The sequence below is a fragment of the Patagioenas fasciata genome, chromosome 12 (assembly GCF_037038585.1).
Source record: "Patagioenas fasciata isolate bPatFas1 chromosome 12, bPatFas1.hap1, whole genome shotgun sequence".
NCBI classification, from domain to species: domain Eukaryota; kingdom Metazoa; phylum Chordata; class Aves; order Columbiformes; family Columbidae; genus Patagioenas; species Patagioenas fasciata.
Window position 1 is genome coordinate 23,114,441 of NC_092531.1, and position 16,550 is coordinate 23,130,990.

Sequence of the window (16,550 nt, forward strand, 5' to 3'; positions counted from 1 at the left end):
TAGCATGAAGTTATTAAGCCTTGCGGTTAGAATTTTATTAATAGCATCTGCAATGATGTATCACCAGTAATAAGCTTGTTCTGTCTATTGATATTTTGTTTTCTCTGCCCTTGTTTGAATGACTTTGTTTGAAACTCTTTATTGTTAAGGGCGTGGGTCAGTTTTACGGGCAGTAAAATGATAATTCCTCGTTAAAAGATGAAAACAGATTAGAGAAGACACATTTGTCAGACAGGGCTCTTCAGCATTAAAATGCTGTGAATGCTTTCTCCTTATTTTTTGGAAGATGTTTTATGGCATCTCCTGCCCTACAAACAGATGGATTCACCTGTGTATGGAGTTGCCGTGTTATTGTGCTGGATGGGACCTCATCATACGAAGACAAAGGCTTTGTTTATGCAGCCAAACTGTACACCCAGCTGTGCTTGCAGGATCAAGCCCTCTAGCTGTTATGTTTCTAGAAGCCCATAATAATTAAGATTTTAGTGGCAATATGCTAAGAGGAAACGCCAGCTTCTTCAGCAGATGTGGGAGCAAGCGGAACCATCTTTTAGGGAGAAGCTTATACTTTTTCTGAAACATTTGCCGCTCCATGAAGGTGTTGGTTTACGTGTTTGTCTAATGTCAGCAGTGCAGTTGACCTGGTGAGATAACAGGGCTGTTGGGGTCGTCTCCCAGGCAGGTTTATTGCAAAGGACACCGTCAGGCTGACTTGGGGATCTCAACAATTAAAAGCAGTGTGAGCTAAAACTCCTGGGTTGTGGAGCGTGGTTTGGACACATCCTGTGTCATCACCAGTGCATTAAAAAGTCAAGGCAAGTGACACTTAGAATTACAATTTTGAATACTGACTGAAAGGCTTTTGGTTGGATTGTGTTGATTTGTATGAGGTGTGTATAAACGCTTTCTCTTTGTATGTGCCGTGTTCCCTCGTGTCCTGCCTAGTTCCAGATATGTGTCTCCTTAACCAAGTTCCCTTTTATGTGTAACTGCCTTTTCCCAGTTATTTGCACAATATGAATCAGGATAATATGCTGTTTCTTTAGAGCGGCTTTTTAAAACAAAATGGTAACCTGATTTAAAACATGGGTTTGTACTGAGCTCCCAAGGTAGAGTGCTAAGCTCCCCTGCTTAGTATGGGTGCCATTCCTGATTCAGAAATAGTGTTTTAAAAATTTAATGTATGCAGGAAAACAGCTTATTACAGTTCTACATGTGTAATTTGTCCCTTGACAGTGTGTATCCTTTTAAAATAATTGTTCCTTTAAATTTAATCTTCTGATTACCTCTCCTAGTCTGATATAGAAATGAGCAGAAGCCCTTGGTCTTGTTCAGTGAAGGCAAGTTAGAGAAAATCAGCGGCTTTTGGAAGAAAGCAGGTTCTGGAGTAAACTTTGTGACTTCTGGAGCGTAACTGCAGCCCATGATTAATGCGTGTAAATCAAAAGACAGCACTCACATGCTTGAAAGTCATATTTAGTGTTTGTGATGTAAAATATATATTTTAGAATTATGGGCATGCCACCCTAGCAAGTCTGGTCGCTACCGTATTGATATGTTCATCTTGTCTCTGACATTAATGCCACTTATAGCTCTGAAAGCACATCTTTTTGTCTTACATGTTTTTATTCTTTCATATGAGAAGTTTTTTTCTAACATTGTTTAGGAATTAGGATTTAATTTCATAGGTCTGCATGTACATAATGGAGTGGCTTGAATTCTATGTGAAGAGTTCAATTCTTGAGGTATTTTTTTAATTTTATTTTTTGAGGGAAATGTTCATTTTGGTAAACATCATTGTTAATCTTTTAGGGACTAAGTAAATTTGAGCAACATTACGTTTTGGGTCAAAACTAAGTGAAAACTCTCATTTGAGGTTTTGGAAGCAGAAGGACAGGCAGGTAGGGAGGAGTATGACTTGGCTTGGAAAAACTCATTCCTGACTCTCTTTGGGCAGACAGATTAAAATTCCAAAGAGTTTAACGTAGACTGGGGGGCTTTGCAGAGAAGGTATTTGAGACCGCAGTGACAGCTCCTGGAAATCTGAGCGGAGACTGAAAGCAAACCCAGTCAAAATACCCAAGTTGGGTCCAAGCGCTGCGCAGAGACCACCGTGACTCCACGAGTCTCATCGTTACGTGGGTTTAGTGACCCAGTCAACACAGGCAAAAGTTCTGTTTTGGAAAAATAACCTGCTGATTTAATTGTTTTGTACCATAGATGGTGGCTAAGGCTGCGGGAGTAATGGAGACAACTATTGACAGCCAGTGGGGGTTTTTAGTGACCCTGGGCTTCCTGCAGATGCTGAGCTCTTCTGCCGTTTGTCAGCAGAGCAAACAGGAAAACCTGCCTTTGAAAATGATTGCATATCACTCCGTTTCATTGGCTTTGCAGTTAAGTTTCATTGCTTCTCGCTCTCCCCAGGCTGCGTACATGTTGTTGTACGTGTTATTTGCATCACAACGAGATAGTTGGCCTGTGTGCCAATGATGCTTGGTGATCATACTCATCCCGTAGCTCCAAAATCCATTCCCTTGGAGCACTCATGCTCAGGATGCTCATGTAGTCATCTCTGCTACTTCACCCAAACCTCCGAGGGTTGCGGTACGCTAAAAATGTTCTGTGCTTTCAAAGGACAAAGATTTTGTGTTCTTTTCCCATGTAACACTAAGCGTTTTTTTAATGCCGGCACTTGTTCAGTGACAAAGAGCATTTCAGTCCCCTGATATTATACTCCTTAGCTGCAGCTGACGGTGACAAAACAGGAGACAAGCAGGAGGGTTTTCTGTACCCAAAGGCCCAGGCGATCGTTGCAACCTCTGGAGTGTCAAGCTCGAATCCTCCCTGCGGGCTGCGGTGAGCGAAGCAGATTGTTCCCTTCTTTGTCCCCAGTGTGTTTGTGTTCACCCTGACACACACTGGAGTTCGTGTGCTGGGACCTGCAGTCTCCATCCATCACATTGCCGTGCTCAAAACAATTTTAGCCACAAGCTGCAGTGTCAACAGGGTTTTGTGTACTTTGTGGGAAGCCGGACCAAATATTGCGCAGGGACACTCCGTATTCTTCAGCCTGGAAATATTGTGCCAATCCAATTTTTTTAACTGACTTTTAGGGGAAGTAAATTACATTGGAAAAGAAATAGTAAATTAAGCCAGCCAAGTCTAGGAGGTTGCAATCTTACAGAAATTTGCTTACCTTTTTGCTTTCAGCTTGCCAGTATAAGGACTAGCAACACTTCTTTTAATAAAAGCTTTAACAGTGGAATATGGAGCTTTGGATATGGGGAACAGATGAGCCTTGAGTATAAAATTTGGTTGTGTGTATTTGGCCAAATGTCAACGCTCTGGACAGGCTGCATCCGATTGAAAAGGTTTTGATCAGGCTGACTGGACAAAAAAATCCTGTCTCATGAATATAACATTCTTCCTTCAAACGAAATCAATTAAATAGTAAAACTCCAGTGTAAATACTGGAAGGCCAAAAATGAGTTCTTACACCATTCATCCACTCTTTCTAGCAGACGTGATAGAGAAGGTGGCAAGATTTATCTGAGCATTTGGGGAGGAAGATTACATGACTTTTCATGTCCCTTTGACTTGTGAGAAGAGAGTGGCAGGAGAGAAATACGGTGTTTGTGAATGTGCATTTGTTGATGTCTTGGCTGGTTAATTAGTTTTAGTTGCTGTATGGCTTCCAAAGGCATTTTTGTATGTGCATTTCTTGCACATTTTTATATTTCAAGACGAAAATACTTGTAGTAAGATGATAAAGTAGGATAAGCAGATTTGGTCAGAGGAGCTGGTTTCATTGGGGGTTGGTGGCTTCACTCTGGTTTGCTCAGGTAGGTGTACATTGCAAGCCGTATTTTGATATCTCAGGAATAATTCAGAGAAAGGAGAATCAAGCTTCACTATGCTTAAAGGAAAGAAAACACAAAATGCCTCGGAGCTGGCGGTGTTTGTTGAGAATGAACAACCTCTCCCCTCCCATCCACAAATAAAAAGTAATTCTGTGAACCATAAAACTTAGAGTTTCTATTTCTCTGGCTTCCTTGTATGTGGATTGCCCGTTGTCTGATGTTGTGGAGGAGCCCGCATTTCGAGCTGTCTCTCAGCATATGGACTCTGTGTTGTTCTGCTGATGGGCAGCCCATTCATCACAAAACATGGGGAAACTTAATACCCCTTTGGCCTTTCTCCTTTTTTTTCTGGTCTGGCAAAACCGTCTGATGTGTCCCTGAGTTCTTGCAGGTAGCAGACTGAAAACAGCACGATCACAGCCTTTCCTTGGGGAAAAAGAGTCCTAGTAGTAGCACCATTGCTTTGCTCACAGTGGCGGGGAAACGCTTTGTTTGGAGAAAACAGAGCATTTTTGCAGCATTTTTGGGGTGTGCTCACGGGAGGATTACAGTTTGGTAACCTGAAATCCTCCTCTGACAGAGCTGCAAGTGTTTGTTATTAGCAACGCCTAGAATTTTAGCAGTGGACTTCGAGTGCTTTGTAAGGAGAGCAGTTCCACAGTCCCCGTTTGTAAAAGTGAGCGGGCAGGAGATGCAGCGATGAGGCCAAGGTCAGCCCAGAGGTGGCAAAGCCAGGACTAACTAGGCTGGGTGTCCTCCTCCCACTGTCTGCTGCCCACCGGCCGCGAAAGCTCACGGAGGGCGTGAATCACATGGATAGATCTGTTAGCTACAAAGTCATGCATATAGATACCAGTCACGCAGAACTAAGCTTTGGCCCCATTTTCATATTGAAGATTAAAGCAGCTCTGCAGAAACTGTATTTCAACTTTCTGTCTTAAAAATATGCTGCTAATTAGGGATGTAAAGGGGCTGATCTCAGCTGCAAGACTGCTGATCTTTCCTAGCGAGACACTGCCTGCCAGCATTGTTTGGACTCCAACTAACCCTTCATTGTCTTCTATCTCGTTGAGGTCCTGAGCATGTACAGAAAAAAAGGAGGATTGATGTCTTTATATTGTCATTTCTGGCTGTCTGCAGGATACCCTTCAGCCCTTTTCAGCAGCGCTCAAAAGTATGCTCCGCTGTTTTTAATCTTGTTTTGCGTTTTGTTTTTGCTGGTGGCACTCTCCCATGCCCAGAGACTGCTTTTTTCCTTTTGTAGCTGTGCAATTCTACCTTATTAAGTTGGATTCTGCTTCCAGCCTCGCCCTTCACAGGGTTATCTTCTTTAATGGGTGAAAAAGTGCATATGCCAGCATTTCACACTAGGAGTTCTAGTGTGTGATGTACGTTGGGGAAGGAGTTGTGCTCTGCTTCAAATATCATGTAGCCCTGATAAATGAGAGGAAAATTCTACAGTCTCCAATCAGCTTTAGTTGGATTGCTGTTCAATTTAAGTCCTAGAGTCTGAGTCACAGTTTTTAGCTTGGAGGAGGTTGGATATTTTTTTTCTTTTCTTTTTTTACGTTTTAGGATCCTCTGGGGGGAAAAAAATTAATATTGTACATTTTACAGAACAGTATTTTAAATAATGGTTTAGAAGAGATACTGCCATACTGCTGACTCCCAGTAGCATTAGCTATTATAAAGCATATTAAATCCATCTGAATAAAAACATTGCGGAAAAGCAAAATATCCTATTTTAATAATGGATTTTGAAGAGTATTGCTTTTATCCATCCAGAGTTCTGCTAATAAGCCAACTGCAAAAGATCAAGCTGCTTGCATGTGTTGGGCAATAATAAGCAACTTCAACCACTTTCCAGCAAAAATACTATAGGCCTTTGCTCGACTGCTGTGCAGCGACTCCGGGGATTTCAGTGGGAGATACTGATCTCTGCAATGCTTCTGTGTGCTTTTGCCAATCAAAGGCATTTATAGTATGTCAAAACAATCAGCGATTACTGCTCTGCAGTTTTAATTCCCTCTTTTTGCAAAATAAAAGGACTTGTGGTTCCAGTGCCCATATCAGCGTCTCTGTATGCTGAAGTAAAGCTTTCTTGTCTCTACATGTAGACTCGACAGGTATTTTTGCACAATGCCTTTTTGTTTTTTTGCAGCTTAAATTCTGTTGGAACATAATGGAACGGGGTCTGGTTCAAAAGCCAGCCTGGAATTGCTGCTTCTGAGCAGCAGCTTATCCACAGCACAGAGATTTCGCGATAGCCACACGACGTGACACCTGCTGTCCCTGCGAGGGGAAGCAGACACATGCGGGTGCCCTTCCGCCTCCATGGGCAGAGCTGCCCTTCCCTCGTGTCAGCCTCCGCAGACAGCTGCGCTGCGCAGGCGAGCGGGGAGACAAAGCTTGCTGTTTTCTGTGTCTCACAGAGACATGTTTCCCATTTTGCAGGGAATGTGTTGTAGAGCTCCGCGGAGCAGAACACCCAGGCGGGGGTGCAGCTTCTTCTGGTTCCGCACCAGCCCTCCCAGGGAGCTCCACCGCCTGCCTGGAATACGCTGGGTTATCCCACAAGCAGCGATGGGGATGGTTTGTGCTGCCGGGAGCCGCTCTTGTTCTCGGTGGGCAGCTCTGCTCTGTCCTTCTGGCAGGACTCCAGTCCAACCCACCCAGCCAGAGCCCCTCTCCGCGGGTCCCTGACCTCATGGCAACCGGGAGGAAGCGGTTGCAGTGAGTACTGCCAAACCCAGCCTTTGAGAACGGCTTACAAATGCTACCTGAGAAGTCAGCAATTACTCGTCACTGAGAGCAAAATATTCAGGCTGCATATACATCCCAGCCTGTAAACTACAATGTAAGGAGACAGGTTTCTTGCTTGCACATTGGTAGTCCCTAGCAACACCATTTGACAAAGCCCTGCTCTGGTTTGAGGGGTCCAAGCTGAATTTTCTGTTCGGTGTTCCTGACCCTAGAAGCCCGGCATTTGTTTACCGGCAAAAAAAACCCAACAAAAAACACAGTTATGTCTTTAAAGCTCTGCTGCTCGGTTGGCAAACAAATGCTGGGAAGCGCAGCTCTGCTGAGGTTGTGCAAAAAGAAAGCAGTTGTTATTCATTAAGCATATGACAGCAACGGGAGCAAAGGGGATAAAACTCGAAACCCGAAACCACCTGCTTTAATTTTAGCCATAATTGAAGCGGCTGCCCATGATGTTGCTGATGCACGTATCAGATTTGCACGCCATGCAGCGCTCTCACTGATTTCTGTGCAGCCAGCGCACTGTCTGCTCTGGTTCAGGAGGGGATGAATCTCCCGTTTGATTGCAGGTTATAACGGGCACTTTAGAATCTGTTTGTTTCCTTCCAGAAGCAAAATGCAGTCGCAGTCTGACTCTCTGATAGGCAGATGCTTTAGTCATTAGTGAGGTTTCTGTGACTACAACACTGTGTCCTAGTATGGGTGCACTTATCTCTTTTGTTCCCGGTTCGAAGCAGTGATGCTTTTCTCACTCGTGTGCTCACGCGCTTGCTCGCTCTCCCTCCCTCTCTCTCTGTCTTTGATCTTGCTGATATGGGGAAAAATATCAGGTTCAAATCTTCCGCATATTTAACCAAAACATCTTGTCGAATGGGAGTAAATGGTGACTGAGTGCAGCAGCAGAGGGCTGCAGTATGGTTGCTTGTATGGCTTGCTTTCTGTTAGCACAAAACAGCAGCAATGCTCGAGGAGCGCTGGGGTTGTTCTGCAGCTAAATAAGCTCTTAGGGGCTTGGCATTCACAGAGGATTAAGGTGGTTTTGCTGGGAATGGATGGAGTGTGCAAAGCTCTCGTCTCACTGTCTCTAATGTAGGGATTCGTGTGAAGCAGGTAAAAAGGGAAGAGATCTTTCCTAATGGCAGAGAGGGTCTTGTCCTTCACTGAATTCCCTGGAGCTGGAGTTTTTGCTGTGGAGTTAAATGGCTGTAAGATAGCACTGTCACTTCATATTCAACCTCATTACAGTGCTAGCGACATAAGCCTGAGAGCTGGGGAGCTCACGCTAAAATCAGTGAAGGCAGGAAAAGTCTTGACCTCAGCTGCGCAGTGAAATGTTAGAGCGGGAGCATTAACAGTCTATCCTTGAGCCGTTTAGTGCAGATTTATACTGCATGTGTTTGTATGTGTATGCCAGCTTTCAAAAGCTAGGAAAAGCTTTTTTATGGTTTCCTGTGATGATACATAGTCAGAGGGGATACTGGGATGAATAAAGAAATATACCACAAAATGAGGAGCAGGTGAGCTGCGTGACAGACGCGTGTGCTGTCCTTTGTCGGTTCGGTGTCTCTCCTTACCTAACAGTATAAGGTGCTGGGAATACAAGAGGCTTAACTCCACTTGGGATGCTGCTTAGGAGAAGATCCGCACTGCTTTGGAGCATAGCACATTGTGTGATGTAAGATCCCCATTCCCTTCGGATCAGCGTTCCCTACTAAGCATGTCTTCATTCCTCCGCTTTACTGATCATTTACAGCTGTTTGCTTTATTTCATGAGAAATTCTTAAAGGGCTGAGACAGTAACTGGACTGCACTGTGCTGTAACACAGCACAGAGCTGGCGCTGTGTTTCAAGCAACCAAATGAGATTTGCACTCAAATCCCAGCGGACATTGTTCATCTCAGTCGCAGGAGTTCACATTTTTCTGGGGTCTCGTATCTCTCTGGACATCTTCATTGTCATAATAAGGAGGAAGATGGCTATGGCATCCAGGCAGTTGAGGTGTGTTACCCCTGTACTTGGTAAACTGCCAGCAGGGCCTTTTTTGGTCTGACACATAGACACTTCCATCTTTAAGAAGGCATACAATGTGTTACAGAATGCGACATACTATCTGCCTCACTCACCATCAGTCTGTAAAGTGAGTTGCGGTGTTTGCCCCCTGCAGTCCTTTTATCACTGTAATAGTCTAATGCCTGTATGTAAATCATGAATTAGTGAGCAAATAACCACATTATGGGCACCTACTTACATAGTTAATGTCAGAAAATAATGAGTTCTAGAATAATATCTTTGGCAGTCTTTATGTTCTCCTGATGATGAAGAGGACACCAAACAGCCTGTCAAGTCGTTTCAGTTCCTTCTTACACACAGCCGAGCTAAAAGTGAATGCACGCTTCCATTTCCCACCAGTGTGCCTTCCTTCTGTGTGCATTTCAATAATAGATTCTCCTTTTATTTATCAATTTTTTAGCTTTCTCAAGTAAAAGAAGTTGTGTAATTGCTGTGCCCACAAATGCTGTGACACCTCTGACCATCACGGCTTGTCCCCTGCAGACCGCGCTGGGCGGTGAGTGCACGGTGACACGGCCCAACGTGCCAGAGCCCCACCATCCCCTGCCCTGTGCCAGGGAGTGGTTGGGAAGTGCTCCGACGTCCCCTCATTGTGGTGTAGCTTCAGACGATGCTCCACGTGAGCCCAAAAGATGGGCATCCGTTTCTTTTGCAGAGAGGAGTCCTGTGATGTTGCAGCTCCACATGTGGCTCTGCTTTCTCTGTCCCCAACAGGTGGCCTTGCAGAAAGACCAAAAGGACTTGAACTCTGCTAAAAGCTCGTACTCCTTTGAGAGCTCTGTAGCCAACAGATGCTTTCCAGTGAAAGAGAACATCCTTTGAAAACAATCTGGTGTTTATTAATCAACAAGAATTGAGCGTTTGGGGTCCTTTGGCAGGAAAAGAGAAGGAAAGCACATGTGGGCCTGGCCTCCTGAGTGAAAACATGCAGGTTCTGTCCTCGGGCTCTGCTGAGGAGCAGATTTGGTGTAGCATGGGTGTGTCAGCGCTTTGCTCTCAGTTCCAGTGACATTTGGCAGGATTCAATATGTTGATGTTAAGACTGAGTTGCCCAAGTCCCAGGCAGCAAGCCATTCACCTGCTCTGTGTTGCCCTATAGATATCTCGATTCATTAGGCTCCCTCTCCTTAGCCAGGGGGTTCTCTGGACATTTAATTATAGATGCCCACATATGCCCAGAAGTGCCATTGCTGGGAAGGCAGGCACTTAGATCTTATTTAAAGCTGTGCTGTGTTTCTGTTTTATGTGGGTAGGCACCTGGACTCTGTTATTTGTGTTGCAAAGGACTGAAAAATTAGATGTTGGACAAGACTAAGTCCTGGGCCTAACCTCCTGCCTAGGGACCACCGCTCTCAGGTGTCAGGAGATGGGGGCTCAGCACTGCGCAGCCTGAGGGGTTTGTCCCAGTCCCGGCTGTGTCAGAAGACCCTGACCATCCCTCCCTTAGCTGCTCTGCCGCTGTATCTTGAGAAGTATGGGGCCAGGAATAAAATGTGAAAGAAGAGATGGAGTACAGAGAGGGACCGTGACCAAACCCAGTTATTAGGATGCTGCAGGGGAAGGAGAGTCCCAGCCCCTCCTTCCCTGTGTGTGTTTACCCTGGGTACCACCGTCACCACCAGCACTGATGGGACATTGTCCAGTGTTCCGTCTGCAGAGTCTCGGAGATGCCATCTGTTCCCCATTTGGTGCAGAGGTTGTTTAGGTGGCTGTGTGAGATGGACAGGAGCCCTCTGGGCTTTGCTAACTTTGATGAGGCAGCATCTGAAGTTAGCGCTTAATTTAAGCAGGCTTGATTTTATTGCCTATGTGTATTATTATGCCCATGAAATGAGTAAAACTTTTCGTCTGCTCCTTGGTCTCCTGCCGTCTCCCTGTAGTGTGACTGACTTTGTATGACCTGCCCGCCTGAAAAATCAGCAGCCGTCTTCCCTTCCCCACCCCAGCACACAGCAGGACCTCTGAGACACCTGTACTATACCTATGGGATACCTGCAGTAGCACTTCCAGGGCTTGGTGGGGATGCTCGGATGAAGGACACCGCATTTGGGAATAATCCTTTCTCCATTTCTGTCTCACAGATTGATGAACTCCCTGAAGGAGCCGTAAAGCCTCCAGCAAATAAATACCCCATCTTCTTTTTCGGGACTCACGAAACGTAAGTGAACGAATGTAATCTTTTCTTTTGAAAAGCGTCATCCTCCACAGCAGCTCATGTCATCTCCACTGATTTTATTGGAACAAATCCTGGCTGAAGCCATTGGGAGCCTAGAGATAGGTCTTATGAGCCCAACTCATTTGTACGAACACATGGAAGCGAAACCTGAAAGTAGGTGTCTGGATGGTAAACCATGGTCTAAGCATAAATAACAACCAGTGCCTGCATTTCCCTTAAAGAAAAGTGTCAGTATAAATTTATTAAAGGGTCATCTGAACCCAGATGCAGGGGCAAAAATTTTGTTGGGATGTACATGATAGCAGAGATCAGGCAGCAGAGACAGACACGTTTGGGTTCGTGTCCTGTGTGAGAACTCAGTTGGTAGTGTGGGGAATGAAGGGAAGCAGACCCCGGAGTCTCACGCAGCCCTCGCGTAACTCGCAACCGTCTGCATTCCCGGGAGATGGGCGCTGGGGAGCTGGGAGATGGAGCGCTCACAAGTGCTGGCTGAGCTCATAGGGAAAGGAAGGAATCAGGACAGAAAGGGTAAGTTATGTCTTGTAGTAATTGCTACAAAGTACAGAGTTTCAAAATTATAATGCATATGACTATTTTAAGCTATATCTGAGGTAGTTTAAAAAAAAAACCAAGAGTTTCCATTTTGCATTAAATGTTTCCAACCTTTCCTTCCCCATTTGCAGGGAACCTGTTTTCTAGAATTCCCTAAAACATGGAAAAATGAAATTTTGATGACTTTTAAAATTCCATTTTAGATGTTTGAAGCTTTCTTTAAAACGCATTGTTTCTTTTGGAATTCTAGCATCACTCCAGAACACAGCAAGCCCCATAGCTCATACAGCACATTTTAATTTCAAAATCTTCAAAGGCAGTTTCTGCTTGATAAAGATCAAAATAGCCTCTCTTGAGTTAAAATATTTCTTCTTATTGCCGTAATGAAACAACCTAATATTTTGACATGTGATCCACTGCTACTGTCACTAAATAATCAAAAAAGAATAAAACAATGATCCTTTAAAATTGGAAACCAAACTGTAATTTTTTTTAATGGAAGCATTTTATTTTAGAAAGTAACTCTGGCCACTTTTATTCTGAAATGAATGAATCCCAAACTGCTAATCTCTTTTTATTATTATTTTGTTAGCCCAAGGTCTGACTGTAACATTCGAAAACAGTTTGTAGTTACTATCTTAATAATTGAAGAAGCATCACTGTTAAAAATGAACTGTAGATTGGAGCTCCTTAGTTTTATAGCAGAGCAGTGGACACTGTTACACTCTCCCCGTGCCAATGAACCTATTTCAGACAGACATGCAGCCAATTTTTCAGTGTTACTATACATAAAAGGCTGTAGAAACCCTTCCTTACCTTAGTGTCAAGCTAAATTAAGGTAGCTTATGGTAAGTTCCATACAGTTTTCCTTTGTTATTTGTGTTAGAACTGTGTTGTGTATTTTTGGCAACAAGGAGACATCTCCTCGTATTAGCAAAAGCATAGATAAAATAATGTATTCCGATCCCCTGCTCTATCGTAGCCTTTAATATTAACGAGACATCTGTTAGCATGGAAGTCTCTGGCTTTCAGGTAGAAAAGCATTCTTGGCTTTATAATTATATAATTGAGATATTTCTCCGTGAGACAACTGAGTGTGGACACCCCTCTGGCTCCTGGGTATTGAAAGGAAGCTCTGTCCCTGGACACTTGTCACCCGATGCCTTCGGCCACCACTTGGCTCTGTACTGGTAAACTTCTTGGCCACTGGGATGATTGAAGTGAATGAAACTTTGCACATTCAAAAATAGTTGGAAGAATCGTGGCATAAATCAGGCATTAATCCAAAATAGTGTTTACAGCAAGGAGAGAGATGATCCTGTGATTAAGGTGATAGACTGAGCCTGAAGAGAGCTGGGTTTTCCTCTGGGTGGTTTGACCTCGAGCAGATCTCGGTGCCTCAGAAGCCTGTCTGCAGAATCGGGCACCTTCCCACCCTCGTGGTGACGTTACAACAATAACCGTGTGAAACGGGGTGGCTCCAAGATCCCGTGGTGATGGAGACCATAGAGTTAATGTTAATTGCAAAGATCATTAGGAAAGTAGGACAGTGATTATAGTAAGGACACTGTGACTTGCTCAGCTCCAGTCCTTGGTGACACAGAATCTTCCAAGTGGGAATGAAGTATTTTTTTGCCTCGCTGTTTTCAATTTAACTTACAATTAGCCATCCCAGTACCGCGATACAGAGCACAGCAAACACACTGGATATAGATGAACAATGAAAAGGAAACTATGCTTTGGTCAGTTTTATCTAAGTTAGAATTTTACTGTGAAGTATGTAGGATGAGCAGGATAAATCACCAGTCTTCTTTAAAAATAAATAAAAGAATTATTATTATTTTGTCCTGCATTGTGCTGCCTGTGCCTGAAATGAGTTGGCCCAGTGCATGGCTGACTTATGCAGCAGAGCACAAAATCCCTCCTTTGCTGTGCTGTCTGAAAAACAACTTGGCCACAAGCACCCTGTGTGTCTCATTGTTTCCTCGTATTACTCATCTGCCTATATTCACCCATTGTTTCTTGTCTTATATGAAATTATAAGATTTTTGGGAAAGGAACATAGTTATTGTGTTTGCATAGAATCGAGCATGTGAGGGGTTTATTCCAAGAGAAAAGCTCCCAAGTTTACTGGCAGTATAGATAATAAGAAACTGCTTTTGCTGTCCAGTAGTTCAAGGGATACGTTTTGGCTCATGGGTTCAAGGCACTCCTTACATTTTAACTTTTCATACGGTATTTTTAGGCCGTTCCGCCTTTGTAACACATAGGGTTGGAAGTTTAGTCCCTTGCTATCGCAGGCAAATACGTCATATAATCCCATTCGTAAACTGTTGAAGTCCCAGTTCCCAGCAGTAGTTAATATAATAAATGAAACTCGTTTTAGTTGTTTCTAGAGAGACCCAGCATGATTTTGCAACATCAGACATCAGAGTGGGGGGATAATCCTTTAAATCAGACTCAACAGCAGTAACTCAAAGCAAGTCCGTGAAATAAATAAATAAACAACAAAAAACCCTGCAAAAACAAATGGTGGAAAGAGCAGAAGAACAGGGAGAACATTTGCACTGTTAATGTTTTGGGGTTTTTTAAGAGGAGGAGTTGAAGTCCTTTTTTGAATGTTACCTGTGTTAAAATGCAGTGCATTCCTGGGGCCCAAAGACCTTTTCCCATATAAAGAATATAAAGATAAGTTTGGGAAGTCGAACAAGCGAAAAGGATTTAATGAAGGCCTGTGGGAAATAGAGAACAACCCCGGAGTAAAGTTTACTGGATATCAGGTAAATGACTTTCACTTCTATTCCTCCTTATCTTCCGTGCTTTCTTCTTTGAAGACTTCTTGTCAGTGTGATATTGTGTGCGTGATGTGGCAGGTCCTGGTTTTGGTGGAGCTAGGAGGTTTCACAGCTTTTGTAATCGTGTAATGTAAAGACAACTGCGGTCTTGCACCCCGCGACAAATTGAATTTCAATCATACCGTGGAGCCCATTGCTTTCTGTGATATTCCAGAGTGGTGAAGTGGAAAATTCTGCAGCAGATTTAGCTGAATTAAAAACGGAAGGTTTTATTTACTCCAGCATAAACATGAATAATTTCTGACTTCTTCTTGCTGTCGTCTATTTTTATATCAGGTTCAGTGTGTTTTACACGGACCCTAAGGTCACTGCACTTTTGATTTTTGCATTGGTCATGTATAACACGTATAGGACACCGCTGCCAGAGCCGTGCGGGTGAGAAGGTGGAGGTTTCAGCTGCAGTCCGGGGCGGTAGCTGCTGTACAACAGCTCTCCCTGTTGGATGTCCGAGCAAGCACCAGTGAAGCTGGAGGGGCAGAAGAGTAGCTGGGGGCTGTATGAAACCAAGGAACTTTTCTCATTAAGAAAATGTGGTCCTTTGAAGGCAGAAATCACCTCCAAGAGAAGGCAAACACCTATTACATTATTAGCACAAAACCTTACAAACCAGCCATGCAGACCACCTGCAGACAAGCTGCTGCCCCTCTCAGTTCCTGGTTCACATTTTCAGCCCTACAGATGTTTTGCATATACTCGAGGATTTAAAAAAAGCCAGTGAATAGTGTGTGGGAGATGGGCTGTCAGAGAGCTCCCAGCCTCCGCTCAGCCTTTGCTTTCCCCAACATGAGATCTTGCCCTTCGGGTGGTTTGTAACAGCCATTTTCTCTCCTGAGTACGACTCTCCTGCTGCAGCCAAAGTCTGAAACTCCCCATAGTTTTGCACAAATAGAACATGTCAGGTCTTTCCACTGAGCAACCCTTAGTTCTCCGGCAAACACAGTTTTTGTTATCAGATCTTATATTTCTGTGTAAACCCTTCAGAACATGCTGTCCCAGAATCTGCATCTGATAACTGTTGTCAAGCGGTGACTGAGAAAATTGCCTTTGCAGCCCTTTTTTCTTGATAATTGCAAGAATAACCTGAGCTATTCCTTACTATAATAATTAAAGTGTAAGCTGTCTGTTATCGGTATTTCTATCTTCAAAATAGAACAAAAACTAAGTAATAGATTTTAGTGTTGTTTATGTTGTTATTGTTATTTTAAAGGCAATTCAGCAACAGAGCTCATCAGAAACTGAAGGAGAAGGAGGAAATACAGCAGATGCCAGCAGTGAGGAGGAAGGTGATCGGGTAGAAGAGGATGGAAAAGGAAAAAGAAAGAATGAAAAAGCAGGCTCAAAACGGAAAAAATCCTACACTTCAAAGGTTACCTTCTGAGTTTTTCCATTGTTACCCACGTTCATTTGTAGTTAGAATGCTGTCCACAATCTGTTCTTTCTCCTTTAGTATTAATATCTTAATTGCAGCACCATAGCGATGCTGTTGAAGCAGGCAAAGGGATGTGCTCTGGTTTTTGGAGACAGCCTTGTGAGACAGCGGTTCCACCACTTCAGGGAGTGAAAGTATGGGAAAGAGTAGAAGGGCTGGACAGGGAAACCGTGCAAAGATGGATTGATTTCCCCATGAAGGGAAAAAAATGCCTTAGGAGTGTGCTCCCTGGGAGACCTGAGCTCAGGTTTGGTTCCTGTCTCGAGAGTTGAAGCTTCGCCCTCCCATCTCCAGCGTGGGTGCCCCAGGAGCCGAGCTGGAAGGTACGGTAGGGGCAGATGTGCTCGGCTGCTCCTCTCGTAGCTGGGTGTAAAATACTTAAGTACAGGAGGCAGAATGGGAGGGAGGGTGGAAGAATTTAATTCATTAAGCAAGGAGGACGGCCCTTAATTTGTGGATAATAGACCTACATTGTAGTACCTACCTGACCTGTTACGTCTAAGAGACAACGTAGATGAGGAAGCTAAGAGTAATGTGTCTCAGACACAATGGCTGGTGAACATAATCACCTGCGTAGTGACAGCTTTGGGTTCAGATGCGCTTCTCACTTGTCACCCGGGTGAAAGGGAGCGATGTTACAGTCACATCCTCCTGCTCTGTGTGCACCTCCAGCTCTGTCCTTTGTTTAAAAAATCGTGGAAGGTGTGGAAGGGTCGTGTTCATTCACATTCGTGTTATTCTGCTCTGAAAGTCACAACTAAATGAAATGGAAAGAAGCAAGCAAACAATCCGATCCAGGCTCAGTTTGGGGGAGAGCAGGAGGTTTTGTGGTTCATCCACTGAACAAA

General features: G+C 44.0%; 1 protein-coding gene across 1 annotated transcript in view; it reads left to right on the forward strand.

The window, feature by feature from the left end:
• The window catches only part of HDGFL3 (HDGF like 3), a 35,379-nt gene that overhangs the window by 10,581 nt on the left and 8,248 nt on the right, over positions 1-16,550 (forward strand). Inside the window, exons 2-4 of the mRNA XM_065847566.2 lie at positions 10,772-10,848; positions 14,060-14,198; positions 15,481-15,639. Of these exons, the coding sequence (XP_065703638.1) occupies positions 10,772-10,848; positions 14,060-14,198; positions 15,481-15,639 (375 nt within the window). The remainder of the gene's footprint in view (positions 1-10,771; positions 10,849-14,059; positions 14,199-15,480; positions 15,640-16,550) is intronic.